The sequence below is a fragment of the Prionailurus viverrinus genome, chromosome B1, assembly GCF_022837055.1.
Source record: "Prionailurus viverrinus isolate Anna chromosome B1, UM_Priviv_1.0, whole genome shotgun sequence".
Classification (NCBI taxonomy): Eukaryota; Metazoa; Chordata; class Mammalia; order Carnivora; family Felidae; genus Prionailurus; species Prionailurus viverrinus.
In genome coordinates this window covers 43,200,605-43,218,972 of record NC_062564.1, presented here as the reverse complement: position 1 = coordinate 43,218,972, position 18,368 = coordinate 43,200,605, and the positions used below count along the sequence as shown (strand labels likewise).

Genomic DNA, 18,368 nt, shown 5'->3' with positions numbered 1-18,368 from the left:
CAAGTGGGTAGTTTTTAGTGTTTCTCCTTCTTGTATAGCCAGTAGATGACACTAAAAAATTATAGTAGATGACACTTACTGGGCATTGCTGTTGTCCAGATGTTTCTATATTAATTTACCACTTTTGTTTTTTTAAGATTCGTAATTGTAACTATTTATATTTTCAGTTGCTAAAGTTTCTACTTATCTATGTGCACAAGAAGTGAATTTTCACGCAGATGAATTTGGAAACTGTGCCAAACATGGTTGCAATTTTCGGTGTGTATTTAGACTACTGTACTTAAACAATTTTTTTTTAATGTTTATTTACTTTTTACGCAGAGAGAGAGATAGATCATGAGTGGGGAGGGGGGTGGAAGTGAGAGGGAGACACAGAATCCAAAACAGGCTCTAGGCTCAGAGCTGTCAGCACAGAGCCTGATGCGGGGCCTGAACCCATGAACCATGAGATCATGACCTGAGTGGAAGTTGGCCGCCCAACTGGCTAAGCCACTCAGGTGCTCAAGACTACTATACTTTTTTAAATGCATGTTTGTGTGTGTGTGTGTGTGCGTGTGTGCGCACGCAAAAATAAGTTAATATAAATGAGAGATGAACCTAGTATATACAGATAAATTTATTTGTCATGCTTCATGTTCTGAATAACTTTGGTGTTATGATCTGAATAACATTTTGAATTATCTTCATGTTTTGAATTGTTAATGATTTAATATATTGTGTTCCTAAGAGACATATGAGCAACCTTTTTTTGCCTTATATTTCCAGGCATATCCTTTGTGGAAAGATAGTTTGTCACTGGACACATTCACAGATAGTACCAGTAAAAACTTTTAATGTTCAATATACTTACCTTGGAGGCCATATATGTTTGTCAGCATATTTGAGAAATGAAACACAATCTTCAGAGTATGATTTTACTCAAGTGCATAATGGCACGATATGTGGTCAAAATAAGGTAAATAAAACTTTTACTTTGTTCCATATGATGTTTGTGTGTCTGAGTATCTGTGTATGAATGTGTTTGTGCATGAGAAAGAAAAAAAGTGAGAGATATAAGGAAGGATGAGGTCCAACATGGTAGTCTGGGAAGACCCTGAACTCACTTCCTCCCTGGACAAACTGAATTTTCACTGAGATATCAAGCAATTCCTCCTGGAGAGAGAGACAGAGAGAGAGAGAGGGAGATTTCAAATTTTTCATTTATAAATAATGTTACAAATTTTGGTTACTGTATCATGATCTTAAGATTGGAAGGACAGAATTTCTTTTAGTCAAAGGAATGCTTGCTTCATTATCTGTCATTCTTTTATTATAAGTTTTGCTGTAGATATTTAAATTTGTTTTTTCATACTTAAGAATCTAAGTCTCTTTGTTAGGCCAGGATCTAATCTGCAAAAATTTGTGTGAACAAAGAACAAAAAAGAATCAGATAATATGCCAAAAAAGTAAGTCAGAACAACCTAAGAATAACAAAGAAAAGAAAAATAAAAAAAGCCAAGCCAAGAATTTGATCTTTCTGTAATTGACAAGGGGAATAAGTTTGATATACATATCAATTATATATATATATATGTATACATATATGTACATATACACACACACACACACACACACACATATATATATATATATATATACATACACACATATATATACATACCTATATAAAATTTGGCCTTCCCACAAGACACAATAAAACAGAGTTTAAGCTTTATTTTTTCTTAAAAATTCTGAGAAACAGAATAAAAGATTTTTAAATTGGTACCATTAAAAAATTAGTTGACTGGGGTGCCTGGGTGGCTCAGTTGGTTAAGTGTGTGACTCTTGGTTTTAGCTCAGGTCATGATCTCATGATTTGTGGGATTGAGACCTGCACTGGGCTTTGTGCTGACAGTGTGGAGCCTGCTTGGGATTCCCCCTCTCCTTCACTCTCTGCCTCTCCCATGCTCACACTCTCTTGCTCTCTTTCAAAATAAATAAATAAAAAGTTTAAAAAAATAGTTGACCAAAGGAAAAAAGTAAACAATTATCTCACATTTTATTAAAATATTTGCATTAAGATACAATATTTTTTTTTTAATTTTTTTTTCAACGTTTATTTATTTTTGGGACAGAGAGAGACAGAGCATGAACGGGGGAGGGGCAGAGAGAGAGGGAGACACAGAATTGGAAACAGGCTCCAGGCTCCGAGCCATCAGCCCAGAGCCTGACGCGGGGCTCGAACTCAGGGACCGCGAGATCGTGACCTGGCTGAAGTCGGACGCTTACCCGACTGCGCCACCCAGGCGCCCCAAGATACAATATTTTAAGAAATGAAAATTCAGAGGAAAATGGAAGTGACTAGTAAACATCACAGAATGAGAAAAGATATTCTGACATAAAAATGAGGTATTGCAAAGAAAGATACTAGTACTGACTACATTAAAAATAATATGTCATCCTTTCAAAGATAATCTAAACTGAAAAAATAATTTACAATAAATATGACAGAGCAAATGCGTAAATTCATTAACTAATTTAATCTTTAATTAATACACACTAAAATGGTGTGTGTGTGTGTGTGTGGTATAATTTGGTCTTTGTCCCTGGTTTCTGGCATGGAGCATCTAAATCCCCTTAGAATTTCCTGTGTGATAGGAATGTTTTTTGTTATTCATCCCCTCCCAATCAAACCTGAGTGTATGCTAATGAGGTGACTTAGGGTGGGGTTTCTAGACAGGTTCAGGATGGGGTTGGTTACCAGAAAGACCAAATGACGAGAGTTTAAACTTTTAGCCTCACTCACAGACCATCAGGAAGGAAAGTGGTGTGGCTAGAGTTTGAACTTGATAAAAACTTTTGAACATTGAGATTCAGAGACTTTCTAAACTGATGAACAAATCAACTTGCTGCAATGATGAGATGTTTGGAGATGTTATGGAAACTATGACTTCCTCCTTGCCCCTTCACTCCCAATATATCTTGCACTCTATATTTCTTCCATTTAGCTGTTGCTGAGTTGTATCCTTTGTAATAAACTGGTAAACATAAGTAAAGTGTTTTCCTGAGTTCTGTGAGCCAAATGAGCAAATTAGCAAACCTGAGGAGGGGGCCATGGAAATCTCCAATTTATAGCCAGTTGGTCAAAAGTGTGGATGGTGTGGGATTTGCATCTGGTATCTGAAATGGGGGCAGTCTTGTGGCATTGAACCTTTCAAGTTGTGCAATCGGATTTTAACTCCAAATAGTGTCAGAATTGACTTATATGGAATTGTGGGACACCCAGTTGGTATCAGAGAAAACATCACATAATCTATATGTATATCACAATATATGTGTATATTATGTATATGTGTGCATGCACACACATGCACACACACACTGAGATAGATCAGTGCAAAAAAAATCTCATGAAATTGAACATATGACTAAGAAACATGAAAAAGTTCTACCTAACTTGTGATTAAGTAAATACAAAGTAAATGAATATGTAACCATTATTTTTGTGTTATTTGGGCATTGAGAATAATATTTGATGGTGAGAAGCATACCTTACTATCATCTTAAACCTAGTATAAATTAGCACCTGCTTTCTGGAAAGTGATTTAGAAATGTGTAAAGAGTTTAATATATTAACATACTTTTTAAGCTATTTCTAATGTAAGAATAAATTAATTTTTAGATATAAGAAATATACATTTGTATAGAGCAATTATGATGTGAGTTACAATAGAGAATAAAATGAAGACACATTAAACACCCAATTGTAGGTTGGCCAGACAAATTACAGTATACTATATTTATCCAGTGACATTTGTAAATAATTGTTAGTTACATGGATATATATTTCCAATATAGTGAGTGAGAAGTCAGGGAAAAACCTACAAAACATGCATTTGTACTGTTTGGATTGCACATGGAAATTCTGTGGTTTGTGATTTTTACTAAATATTGTTTTTTTGGCTTATGTTGTCTTGCTGTTCCTTCACAGCAAGGAACAATTGTAGCAGCCCTGTGACTTTATGTCTTTATAGCTTTACAATGGTAAAAAATGAAATTTTTATAAAGAGTCTTAGCATCATGATATTGTGAGATTGATAGCATTTAAAGGCATTTATAACCTAGGAAGACTAAAATAAAAGACACCCAAGACAGCTTCTACATTGACAATTGCAAAGTAGTGCAAAGCATTACTAGACAGAGAAGATCTACGTAATAGAGGGATAAGCCATCCTCATTTATTTTTAAGACTTAATATTGTTATGATGTCAATGTTCTCAAAATCAATTAATGAATATGATACCATCAAAAATCAAACTCCAGATTTTTGGTTTTGCTTTTGCTTTTATTTATTTATTTTTTTTGGTGGAGGAGGGGATGCATTGTTGTTGAAAATTGAAAACTGACTTGAAGGTTTATATGAAAATGCAAAGGGCAGAAATACAAAATGGTCACTAATTTTTTAAAAAAATTTAAATCCAAGTGTGTTAACATATAGTGTAATAATGGTTTCAGTAGAATTTAGTGATTCATCACTTAAATATAACACCAAGTGCTCTTCCCAATAAGTGCCCTCCTTAATGCCCATCACCCATTTAGCCCATCCCCCTGCCCAACACCCCTCCAACACCCCTCAGTTTGCTCTCTGTCTTTAAACACCTTTTATGGTTTGCCTCCCTCTCTGTTTTTATCCTACTTTTCCTTCTGTTCTCCTATATTCATCTGTTTTGTTTCTTAAATTCCACATATGAGTGTAATCATATGATATTTGTCTGTCTTTGGTTAATTTTGCTTTGCATAATACATTCTAGTTACGGGGCGCCTGGGTGGCTCAGTCGGTTAAGCGGCGACTTCGGCTCAGGTCATGATCTCGCGGTCTGTGAGTTCGAGCCCCGTGTCGGGCTCTGTGCTGACAGCTCAGAGCCTGGAGCCTGTTTCAATACTGTGTCTGCCTCTCTGACCCTCCCCCATTCATGCTCTGTCTCTCTCTGTGTCAAAAATAAATAAACGTTAAGAAAAATAAAAAAAAATACATTCTAGTTCCATCCACATTGTTGCAAAAGGCAAGATTTCATTCTTTTTGATCACTGAGTAATATACCACTGTATGTGTATACACCGTATCTTCTTTATCCATTCAGAAGAATAAACCTGGACCACTTTCTTATACCATACACAAAAATAAACTCAAAATGGATGAAAGACCTAAATGTAAGACAGGAAACCATCAAAACCCTAGAGGAAACAGGCAACAAACACTTTGGCCTCAGTCACAGTGACTTCTTACTAAATATGTCTCCGGAGGCAAGGGAAACAAAAGCAAAAATGAACTACTGGAACCTCATCAAAATAAAAAGCTTCTGCACAGTGAAGGAAACAATCAACAAAAAAAGCTAACCGGTGGAATGGGAGAAGATATTTGCAAATGACATGTGGGATAAAGGGTTAGTATCCAAAATCTATAAAGAACTCACCAAACTCAATACCCAAATAACAAATTGTCAATGTAATTTTAAAGAAGAAAATGGAAACTGGAAATTCATACTACCAAATATCAAAATTTATTGTAAAGTTAAAATAATTAAAGCATTGCAATATTGGTATGATGATTAACTGACTTCTAGACTAAAATAAAAAATATCATTTCAGAGGAACTGAAGATCAAAATGTTTTAATAAATACCTCAGAGAAAGCTTAGGGTCTGATATACTCAAAGATTTCTTAAATGCTACAAAATGAGTTAAATATAAAGGAAAATATTGGTAAGTGTATTATGTGATGATTAAAAATTACAGGTAGAGATTTGGGGTTCCAGAATGATGTACTATACATACTTTTCTATTGTGTACAGTTATAAACAATTTTATATGTAAAGCTAACATAATACTGTGAAAGCTGAAGAGAGAAAGGCAAGACTAGGTAGGGACTTCGGAACCCAAGGAACAACACAGCAGTGAGTTTCCTTTCATTTTTGCCTCATATATCGCAACCTGGGTGTCAGAAAAGCTAGCAACTCGGAAGTGCCAAATGGAACTGACAAAAGAGTCATCAAGGAAAGCCTGACTTCTTTATCCAAAGGGGCAGTCAAGCAAACAGTATACTTTTAAATAATAACTGCTCTACTTCAACCACACAACATAGAAAGAATTGTGGTCATACCTTCACTCTAACCAGGGTGGTATGAGCAGAAGCCTACTGGTGTCTGTCTTTCCCTGACCCTTGTAGTAATTAGGAGGCCCTCTCATCTCAGGTGATATCCCTTGTCCCTTGTCTAGAACTCTAACAGAGAACTGCTAAAACAGGTTTAAACAGGATTCAGAATTGCATAATACTCAAAATATCTAGGTTTCAATAAAAAATCAGTCTTAATACCAAGAACCAAGAAAATCTCAATTTGAAAGAGAAAAAAACACTAACATCATAACACCAAGATTACACCAATATACTTTAAAGAATGTAAAGCAGCCATCATTAGCGTATTTCAAGAGCAATTACAAACATGCTCTTGAAACTACTAATGGAACGATAGAAAGTTCCAGCACACGCAGAGAAGATATAAAAAAGAACCAACTGGAAATTTTAGAAATAAAAAAAAAATTATAGGGGCACCTGGGTGGCTCAGTTGGTTAAGTATATGACTCTTGGTTTCAGCTCAGGTCATGATCTCACAGTTTTGTTAGTTTGAGCCCCGCATCGAACTGTGCTGACAGAGCAGAGCCTGCTTGGGATTCTCTCTCTCTCCCTCTCTATCTGTCCCTCCCCCACTCACCAATAAATATTTCTGTCTCTCTCAAAATAAATAAATTATTATTATTAAAAAATAATAATTTATAAAACTCGGTGATGGGCTCAGGAGCAGAATGAAGGTGGCAGGGTAAAGAATCAGTAAAGCTGAGGATAGAACCATAGAAAATACCCAATCTGAATAACAGAAAGTACACTGAAAAAAAATGAATAGAGCCTCAGGGATGTGTGACATTATAGCAAAAGATATAATATCCATGATATTGTCATTCTAGAAGAATAAGAGAAAGAATTTAAGAATGGAAAACTATATGAGGAAATAATGCCTGGAAAGTTTCCAGATTTCCCAAAAGGCATAAGCCTAAAAATGCAAGAAGCTGAAAGAATGTCATATAGGATGAACCTAGTAAAATTCACAGTTGGATACAGCATAATTAAATTTATGAAAATTAAGACAAAGAATCTTAAAAGTAGTGAGAGTGAAACAACATCTTACCTTCAGGGAAAATACAATTACAATGACAAGAACTGAAATGAGACCATATGGGAACTAGATATACAAATGCCACAGATTACTGTTCTGATTTGTCCCACCAGCCGTATGACTGGTTAAAGCTTTACAGATCAATTCACTCATCTCTCCAGCAGTGATTCCCTCCTGGGAAAGTCTGATCATTAGCCTATGCCCAACTGGCCAATGTCCCCATCTGGGGAAAACAAAGGAGTGAGGGAGGAAGGAAATGGAAAAAAGGGAAGTCAAGGGAAGGGGGGAAGGGAGGGAGGAAGAAAGTTTCTCCCTATTTGGTTCAGTAGGAGCTTTAAACTGGCATGACTTTTTACTCCACACTATTGCTAATAAAAAAAAAACTAATTGGCAGCCTTTTCCATGTGACAGGAGTTTGTCACATGACAGTCTTCATTGTGGAAACTGGCTTTTAGGCCATGATACTGCATTGGATGGCAACTCTTCTAGAGGACAAACCATTTGAAAAGCCCCAATTCTGTAGTCACCATTAATTCAGTTGCTTTAGAAAACAAAATACCTTTCTAAACTTTCTCCTTTGGGATAAAAATGTTGTGTTGGCTAAATTTTGTAACTGAGAGAAAGGAGAGGTGAGTAGTGAATATGAAAGCTAACTACTTCTGTAGTTTTGTGGACAGACTTCCATTGAAAATTCTGCATTTTAGCCACCCTTTCCTACCTGCCTTTTTGGCTCTTCTTCCTCTGCTTTTCCTTCTTACTCAGGCTGCAGCTCCTCCAGAGCATTCGAAGTTGATCAACCAGGCTCTCTCCTTTACCATTGTATTTGATGATGTTGCTTCCTTGCCTCATTTTATCCATTAGTGGACTTCATTTTATTTCAAAATCCCAGGAAGTTCTTAAATCTTTTATCTTCAAATTGCCTCTTTCTGATACTCCTTTACTCATATTAATTAGGAAAAGGGGAGCTGTTGTGAGTGAATTTGATGTGGAGTTTTTCTGTGGTTATTTTAAAAATTCATCCAAGATATACTTTATTTTATGTGTTACTCTTCCTTGTTCAGTTGATTTCAGAGTGGTTGGAAAGGAAAGACTTCTTTATCTTACTCTCACTAAATGTGGGTCCTTTGTAAAAATTATCTTGATAGATAAAAAGAAAGAGGGAGAGGAGGGAGACTTTATTTATTTATTAACATCTAATAGAAAGTACATCTGGAAGAAAAGTACATCTTCCTTATTAATCATAATGAAATTTTAAATAAAACACTCATATATTGAATACTGTTATATACTGGGTGAAGAGTATACTGCACGGAGATGGGCATATTCCAGCAATGCAAGTTTGCTTAATATTGGATATGATAGAAAGCTTTCTGATTTTTTTATTTATAAGGCTTAGAACAGGAGAAGTGATTCTAGTTCACGTACATAGGCCAGAGAAGATGAACATATCTCAGCACATTCATTTCAAACTTGAAAAGGGATATGTTTGGGACATTTAAGTGTCCAAAACTAGATAAGCTAATCAATGAATTGATGAATAAAATTAACTCCCTTTTTCTTACCTGGGACTCTACAAAGATATGCTTATATAATCCAGGCATTTCTCTTTAGGAAATATGTATTTTCTTATATTGTTTTTTCTTTTCTTTGAAACATGGTATGGCTGCTTCTGGGACACTGTTTGTGTCTCTTGTTCAAAGAAGGAAGTCTTATATATTAGTTTATATTCAAAACATCATCTCAACCATTGCCCAGGCCTAGCTACTTTTGTAGCGTCTCTTGTTTTTGCTGTCATGACAAAAGAGCCAGCTGCAAATTGATCCGTTTACTTGAAGGAAATTGTATCAGAAGCATGGGTCTTAACTTTTCCTGACTTTTCCCCCTAAAGACAACCCAATGAAATATGACTAGTTATTTTTGCCTCAATGGCAATGTTTAAGGAGCACTAGAATGAAAATGATTTTGTGCACAGGTAATGCAGGTTTGTACAAAATTTTGTTATTCTTGCTGGCTTCATCAGAGCACTTCCAGTTACTGAACAACTGATATTCTATCCTTTATGATTGGTTAATGGTGATAGAAAATAATGATTTTTAAGACTATTCATCATACAATGTATATTCTATCAGATAACCTGAGAAAAGCCGATAGATAATTTTTACTGACTTCCCTAAAGATATTAAAATTAAATTAAAATTTGGATAGAGGAATAAGCACTTAAAGTCCACATGAAAATGAGGTAAATAAATAATTTAAAAAGTATCTTGTGTTTAGTGAGCATTTACTATGTGTGTCAAACAAATTATTTCATCCTTATAACCTACATTTGAATAAATTTGGGTTATCAATTGCTGTTCCAAATTCAAAGTTGGATAAGCTGAGGCACGGAGGGATTAAATAACTTTCTCTAGAGCACGGTGCAAATGTAAAAGACAAGAGATATTGTCATTAAAGTTGGAAATAAATATAAAAATTATAAGAACACTGATATTTAGCATTGATCAACATGAGGCTCTGTGACTAAAGTAGTTCCTGCACTGAGTATTGGCTCTATCAATAACTTATGCATGTTCCCAAAACAGCGCATTTATTTTTTCAAATATAAAATGAGGATGGGGCCCTTGGGTGACTCAGTTGGTTAAGCATCCAACTTCAGCTCAGGTCATGATCTCGCGGTTTGTGGGTTCCAGCCTGGCATCAGGCTCTATGCTCTTGGAGCCTGGAGCCTGCTTCAGATTCTGTGTCTCTCTCTCTCTCTGTGCCCCTACCCCGCTTGTGCTCTCTCTTTCAAAAATAAATAAGTAAACATTTTAAATGAGGATAAAAACATCTCTTTCACGGGGTCAATCTGAGTATATACTATAAAAATGCATAGAAAATGCAAAGCCAGATCCTAGCTCATTACAAATAGTACAAATTGGCTGTTTTTGTTCTTACACCAATTAGTGTCAATAAACTCACAGCTGTGCTCCCTCATGGGAAAAATAGAATCTCATTCTCAAAACTTTATGTGTAGTAATTATATGCCATTTGGACTCCCAGCTTCTTTTATTAGAAGGAGTAGATGTCATGAAATCCAGAGTGGTGTGTGCGTGCGTGCGTGTGTGTATGTGCATGTGTATCTGTATCTATCTTCTGCATCTAATTTCTGTATCAAGTACAATTGCTCAACTCTTGACTTTAAATATTTTCTGTTGGTTGTTTTAACATTTCAGTATTGTTATAAAGGATTCTGTAGAGAAAGAAGTGAGAACCCAGTAAAAACAAATTGTGACTCAGTAAAAAATTGCAGTGGACATGGGGTATGTAACAGTTTCTCTATTTTTATATATAGTGTTTAAAATCCATTAGTGGCATTTTCCACTAGTAATAAGGTTAAGAATTATTTGATATGGAAATTTCTTTTAGAAACTTGCAGTTAAATAAGGAAATGGACTCCACTACTTATACTTATGCACATGATTTATGTGTTAAGATTATTAAAGGCCTCATGGGCTAATAAGCTTTGAACTTTGTACAAAAATGCAAAATGAAACAGTCTGTTATTATGTTAGATTAAGAGTGTGGAAATTTGGAAATGGGCTTGTTGAAGGCTACAAATATACTTTTATACATGCTTATATAAATTTTGCTTACAATTGAATGTATGTGTACTGATATATATGTAAACACACACTTAATATACTTATATTACATGTATTACAGATATTTTTGTGAGAGCAGTTTCTTGTCCATTCAGGTCTCTTTTATTCCTTAGTGGCTTCAATTTATTTCCTTGTATGTTTCCTCCATACTATATTTGAAAATTCATTTACTGATGGACTTTTAGATAATGTTAAATTTTTACTTGACTAATGTTATTAATGGCACAATGAACATTGTTGGACACTCACCTTTGCACAATTATCTCATTTCTTAAATTGGTAGCAATGAAATCAGATCGGTCAAACTTATGCAGCATTTACATTTTAAGAAATATTTTGTTTTTAAGAAATATTGTACCAGTTTTGCTCTCACCTATCATGGATGAAAATGTGCATTTTCTGAAATTCTGGCCAGACTAGCTTCTCGGGTTTTTAAATCTCTTCTCACATGCTAAACTATTGTTAATTCACACTTAGTTAATAAATAAAGTTCTTAAGCATGTATGTGTGGTCATATTTGCCATTTATATTTCTCTATTTGTCCATTCACTGTGAAATTATCTATTAGGGTATAGAAATTTTGTAAATTTTGTAAATTTTTCCAAGCCAGCATTTGGCTTTAACTCTGTGGCTAGTGTCTCCTTGCCATGTCAATGCTTCATATTTTATATAATAATCCAGGAAAAAAGTGACCTAGCTGTGTGACTAGTATCAAAATTTTCTCCCAAATCACTTACATGTCCTATTATTAACAGTTTCTTTTCTGTTTCTTTCCTTTCTTACTTAAAGTTTAATTTTTGCATGAACCTATTTCTAGATTCTCTGTTCTGCTTTTGACCTCTGTTTTTTCTTTTCTTTTCTTTAAACTTAAATTTTAGTTAACATACAGTGCAATATTGGCTTCAGTAGAATTCAGTGATTCGTCACTTATGTACAACCCGCTGCTCATAAAAACAAGTGCTCTCCTTAGTAGCCATCACCCATCTCCCATCCACCTGTCTCTCTCAACCCATAGTTTGTTCTCTATCATTAAGAGTCTCTTGTGGTTTGTTTCCCCCTCTTCTCTTTTTTTTACTCCCTTCCCGTATGTTTGTCTGCTTTTTTCTTAAATTCCACAATGAGTGAAGCCATATTGTATTTGTCCTTCTCTGATTGACTAATTTCACTTAGCATTATACATTCTAGCTCCATCTGTATCATTGCAAATGGCAACATTTCATTCTTTTTGATGGCTGAGTAATATTCCATTGTATATGGACAAGTCGATGGACATTTGGGCTCTCTCCAAAGTTTGGCTATTGTTGATAATGCTGCTATGCTATGAACACTGGAGTGCAAGGGAACCTAGGTGGCTCAGTCGGTTTAGCATCTGACCTCAGCTCAGGTCATGATCTTACAGTTTGTGGGCTTAAGCCCCATATTGGGCTCTGCTCTCACAGAGCAGAGTCTGCTTCAGATTCTGTCTCCCTCTCTTTCTCTGCCTCTCCATGTTCATGCTCTCTCTCTCTCTAAAAAATAAAACAAACATAAAAAAACATTGGGGTTCATGCACCTCCTCAATCTGTATTTTTGTATCCTTTGGGTAAATACTAGTGCAATTTCTGGGTCATAGAGTAGTTCTGCTTTTAACTTTTTGAGGAACCTTCATATTGTTTTCCAGAGTGGCTGCACCAGTTTGCATTCCCACCAACAGTGTAAAAGTGTTCTGCTTTTTCCGCATCCTCACCAACACTTGCTATTTCTTGTGTTGTTAATTTTAGCCATTCTGACAGGTGTGAGGTGGTATTTCATCATGGTTTTGATTTATATTTCCCTGATGATGAGTGATGCTGGACATCTTTTCATGTGTCTGTTGACCATCTGTATGTCTTTGGAAGAGTGTCTATTCATGTCTTCTGCCCATTTCTTAACTGGATTATTTGTTTTCTGGGTGTTGAGTTTGATAAGTTCTTTATAGATTTTCGATACTAACCCTCATCTGATATGTAATTTGCAAATATCTTCTCCAATTCTGTAGGCTGCCTTTTAGTTTTGTTGATTGTTTCCTTTGCTGTGCACAAGCTTTTTATTTGAAGTCCCAATAGTTCATGTTCATTTTTGTTTCCCTTGCCTTTGGTGAAGCATCTAGTAAGAAATTGCTCCAACCAAGGTCAAAGAGGTTTCAAAATCCTTTAGGATTTTGATGGTTTCCTGTTAAACATTTAGGTCTTTCATCCATTTTGAATTTGTTTTGTGTATGGTGTAAGAAAGTGTTGCCCAGTTTCATTCTTCTGCATTTAGCTGTCTGATTTCCCAATACCATTTGCTGAAGAGATTTTTTCCATTGAATATACTTTTACTATTTTGTCAAAGATTAGTTGGCAATCTAGTTGTCATATAATTGCGGGTCAATTTCTGGGTTTTCTATTCTGTTCCATTGATCTATATGTCTGTTTTTGGTGCCACTACCATTGTGTCCTGATGGCTACAGTTTTGTAATATAGCTTGAAATCTGGAATTGTGATGCCTCCAGTTTTGTTTTCCTTTTTCAGGATTGCTTTGACTATTTGGAGTCTTTTGTGGTTCCATACACATTTTAGCTCCATGAAAAATGCTGGCGTTATTTTGATAGGGATTACATTAAATGTGTAGATTGCTTTGGGTAGTATAGATATTTTAACAATGTTTGTTCTTCCAGTACACAAGCATGGAATACTTTTCCATTTCTTTGTGTCCTCTTCAATTTCTTTCACAAGTGTTCTATAGTTTTTAAAGTATAGATCTTTTACCTCTTTAGTTAGACTTATTCCTAGGTGTCTTATTGTTTTTTGGTACAATTGCAAATGGGATTGATTCCTTGATTTCTCTTTCTGCTTCTTTGCTATTGGTGTATAGAAATGCAACAGATTTATGCACAATGATTTTCTATCCTGTGACTGCTGATTTTATGTACTTGTTATAGCAATTTTTTGGTGGAATCATTCAGGTTTTCTACATAGAGTATCATGTTGTCTGCAAATAGTGAAAGTTTGACTTCTTCCTTGCAGATTTGTATGCCTTTATTTCTTTCTGTTGTCAATTGCTGAGGCTAACCCTTCCAGTCCTATGTTAAACAGTAATGGTGAGAGTGACATCCTTGTCTTGTTCCTGACACTACGGGAAAGGCTGTCAGTTTTTTTCCCCATCGACGATGATATTAGCTGTGACCCTTTCGATTCACCCACGAGATCACATTTATAGATATTTTCTAGCCTTCCTATTTCTAACAAATACATTTGTATCTATTTCTGGTTAAGCATGCTTTTTCCTCTTTGTTTTCCCCCATCATTTTGGTAAAAGTTCCCTCTTATCACAGGTATTTTTTTTTAATCTAACACAATTCATATTATATGTCAACTCCCACCATTTTATAATTTCTAGCTTTACAATTTCTATAGTTTTTTAGAAGAATGCATTTCAGTTGTATCATAATGTTACCTATTTTTATTTAAAAACACAAGTGACTAATAAAAGGAAATATCTATGACATTGAAAAGATATTGCATTGACATTTTTTATGTTAGATTTTATTTTAAAAATTACTTTCTGCATGAAAATACCATTAAAACTACCTATAATATATGAAATTATATTTTAATAACATATTATCTAACAGACACAAATAATGCACTTAATTTTTATCTTGTACATAAAATGTTCTCTTTTTTTTTGTTTGGTTTTGATTTTAGGTTTGCAATAATAGGTTTAATTGTCACTGTGATGTTGGATATTCTCCTCCAAATTGTTATCTAAAACCATCATCACCAGGAGGAAGTTATAATGATGGGTATTGGTTTCCAGAGGGTTAGTATCTAGATGAGTGTGCTTCAGTAGAGCTTTATGTACTTATACAAATGGTCTCCACTGATTATGTGGCTATTGAGTAACTGACATGTGGATAGTGCAACTAAAGAACTATAATTTCCATTTCATTTTACTTTATTTACTTTATTTAACTTAAATTTAAGTAGCCGCTTGTGGCTAGTGGCAACTATAACAGTAGAGCTTTAGATCATGTTGTCAATGAAAATTTGTATATACTTTTTAGTTCCAATCAAGGAGTGAGCATGCTAATAGCCCTTTAATTTTAACCATGATTCCCAAAACATTTCTGTTTATACGGCAGAGTTTTCTAGATAGGTATGGTTAAAGTACAGAACAGGTGATAGTTTTATTATGTATTTATATATTCCAAGGATGTTAACTATTGTGATGTGCTAATTCACAAATGAGTTTGCATCTTTAGTTAACCATACTATTGAAAGGTAAAGATAATAAAATCTATATCCATAGTATATGGATAGTAAATGGTATGAAACATTTTAAAATTTATTTGGTGAACCTTCATGAACAAATAAAACATATTTGTTTTTTCTAAATATTAAAATGTAAAAATCTCATAACAGTATAATTCCATTAATGTCTTTCCATCATTTGCACTTTTGTAATAATATATATATATATATATATATATATATATGTGTGTGTGTGTGTGTGTGTGTGTGTTGTTAACCTGACAATACATTATTATATTTGCTTAGGTAGCTAATAGAATGTTAAAGATTTTTTTAATATAAATATTTACATTTACTCATCCATTTACTGTTTTCAGGGGGCTTTTTAACTCCTCCAGTACATTCAGATTTCCACGTGCATCATATTTTTTCACACTGAAAAACTTCCTTTTGTGTTTCTTTTTATTTGTACCTTGCAGTGACCAATGGCCTCGGTTTTTATCTTCAAAATGTTTTTATAAAAATGTCTAAAATTGTGAAGTGTATTTTCACTGGAAGTAGAATTCTACATTGGGAATTTTTCAGTAGTTCAAAGATGTAAACCATTTGTATCCTGGCTTACATTTTCAGATGAGAATACAGTATCTATTGTATCATTCATCCCAATAATATGTTTCTTTTATTCTTTGTCTGAGTTTCAGACATATTTTATATATTTGATTTTCAACAGTTTCACTATGGTTTACCAATATGTGTTTCTCTTTGAATTTATCCTGCTTTGGTTGGCTGAGATTCTTAAATCTATACATTGATATATTTTTGAAAACTTTGAAAAAAATCAGCCATCAGCTCTTAATATTTTGTTTTTATTAAGCATATGTGGTTTTTCAAAAGTTTTTATACAGTAACATTCACTCTGTGGTATACAGTTCAATGGATATTGAAAAAAAAAAAAAAGCACGGGCTCTTATTCCCAACACCTCGGAACTTCCCCTGGATTTCCCTTTGTATTCCTCCCCCACTGCCAATTCCTGGCAACCAATTACCTGCTCTTGTCCCTATAGATTGGCCTTTTCCAGAATGTCATATTAAGTACATATGCCTTTGAGATCAGTTCCTGTTGCCATATGTTTTAAGAGTTCATTCTTTTATTATTCAATAGGCTTCTACATAGAAAAGATATAATTTGCTTATACATTCAGCCTTGAAAGGTATTTTGGTTGTTTCTTGATTTTGGCTATTATGAATAAAGCTACTATGAACATGTGCACATAAGCTTTGTATATATATATATATATATATATATATATATATATATATACATATATAAGTTCTCACTTTGGGATACATATCTAAGAGTGAGACTGCTGAGTCATTTACTAAGTGCATTATTTCAGTAAGTGTATTTTTAATTTTATAAGAAACAGCAAAACTATTTTCCAAAGTGGCTGTACCACTTTTTTTCTCTCTCTATTCTCTCTATGAGATTTCCAGTTTCTCTGCATAGATGATCCACACTTCACAAGCGTTTGATATTGTCAATTTTTTGGTTTTGTTTGGTGTTGCCACTTTTAGATGTGTGATGTTCCATTGTGATTTCCATTTAACTTTTTATGTTGAAGTAATTATAGATTCACAAAAAGAAATGCAGAGAGAAGTCCTTTGTGCTCTTTACTCAGCCTCCATCAGTGTTACTATGATTCAATACTATAGTACAATATCAAAACCATGAAATGGACATTAATAAAACGTACAGACCTTATCCAGATTTCACCAGTATACATGCACTCATTTGTGGATGTGTATATGTGTGTGTGAGTGCACAGGTGTGTGTATTTAGTTCTATGCAGTTTTACCACGTGTTCAAATTTGTGTAACCACCACCACAATCAAGATACAGAACTCTACTATCACTATATGGACCCTAATAATACCCTTTTATATAGCTACACTGATCCCTTCTTTCTGCCAATTTTAACTCATGGCAACCACTAAACCACTCTCTCTCTAGTTATATTATTTCATGAATGTTACATAAATGGGATCACAGAATTTGTATCTCTTGGAGTTTGGCTTCTTTCTTTTGCATAATTTTCATGATTGCATCCAAGTTGTTGCATTTATAAATACTTTATTTCTTTTTATTGATGACTAGTATTCCTTTGTATGGATGTATCAAAATATGTCAAATTATTTACTCACTGAAGTACATTTGGGTGTTTGACAATTTATAGCTATTATGAATAGATATGAAATGATAATTTGTGTAGAAAATTATGCATGAAAGTAAATTTTTAATTCCCTAGGAAATATCCCAAGAATTAAATTACTGGGTCCATGATAAGTAATTTATAGTTTTAGATGCAAACTACCAAACTATTTTCAGAGTGGCTGTAACATTTGACATTCCCACCAATAACATATGAATGACCAGTTTATTGGCATCCTTGCCAACATTTGATGATATCACTTTTTTTAGCCAGTCTGTTAGCTATGTATTAATATCATTATGGATTCATTTTGCACTTCCTTAATAGGTAATGATGTTGAATATATTTAAGATGCTTATTTGGCATCTGTATATCCTCTTCAGTGAAAAATCTGTTCATATTTTTTGCCCATTTTCTAATTAAATTGTGAGTTTTAAGTGTTAAGTTTTCAGATTTTTAAAAAATTTTCTAGGTACATTTATTTTGTTGGATACGTAATCTTAACATATTTTCTTCAATTCTATGATTATTTTTTGCAGACCCAATTTTTTAACAAGTATATTCATTTTGATAAGTTGTACTTTTTTTCATTTTTCAATAATGCTTTTGATGTCAAGTGTATGAACTCTTTGTTAACCTTAAATCCCAAACTTTCTGCCATATTTCTATTTTATTTATTTATTTATTAATATAATTTATTGTCGAATTGGCTTACATACACCACCGAGTGTTCATCCCAACAAGTGCCCTCCTTGATGTCCATCACCCACTTTCCCCTCTCCCCCACCACCCATCAACCCTCAGTTTATTCTCTGTATTTAAGGGTCTCTTATGGTTTGCATCCCTCCCTCTCTGTTTCTAAAAGGTGTTAGTTTTGTGTCTTAACTTTTAAGTCTATGGATCTATTTTGAGTTACTTTTTGTAAAAGGTGATAGATTAACATTTTGATTAATGGGTATCCAAATGCTCCACCGTAATTCTTTGAAAAAAACTACCTTCATTCATTGAATTGTTTTTTCACATTATAAACAAAATTAATTGGACATTTTTGCATT

At 34.0% G+C, this 18,368-nt stretch overlaps 1 protein-coding gene across 9 annotated transcripts in view; it reads left to right on the top strand.

Annotated features, from left to right (window-relative positions):
- The window catches only part of LOC125164952 (A disintegrin and metallopeptidase domain 3-like), a 156,194-nt gene that overhangs the window by 92,859 nt on the left and 44,967 nt on the right, over positions 1 to 18,368 (top strand). For 5 of the 9 annotated variants that reach the window (XM_047857667.1, XM_047857669.1, XM_047857665.1 and 2 more), the window contains exons 15-18: positions 168 to 258; positions 766 to 955; positions 10,422 to 10,508; positions 14,558 to 14,672. In XM_047857667.1, the coding sequence (XP_047713623.1) occupies positions 168 to 258; positions 766 to 955; positions 10,422 to 10,508; positions 14,558 to 14,672 (483 nt within the window). The remainder of the gene's footprint in view (positions 1 to 167; positions 259 to 765; positions 956 to 10,421; positions 10,509 to 14,557; positions 14,673 to 18,368) is intronic. The other 4 variants (XR_007151879.1, XR_007151878.1, XM_047857670.1 and 1 more) reach the window with 1 other exon arrangement.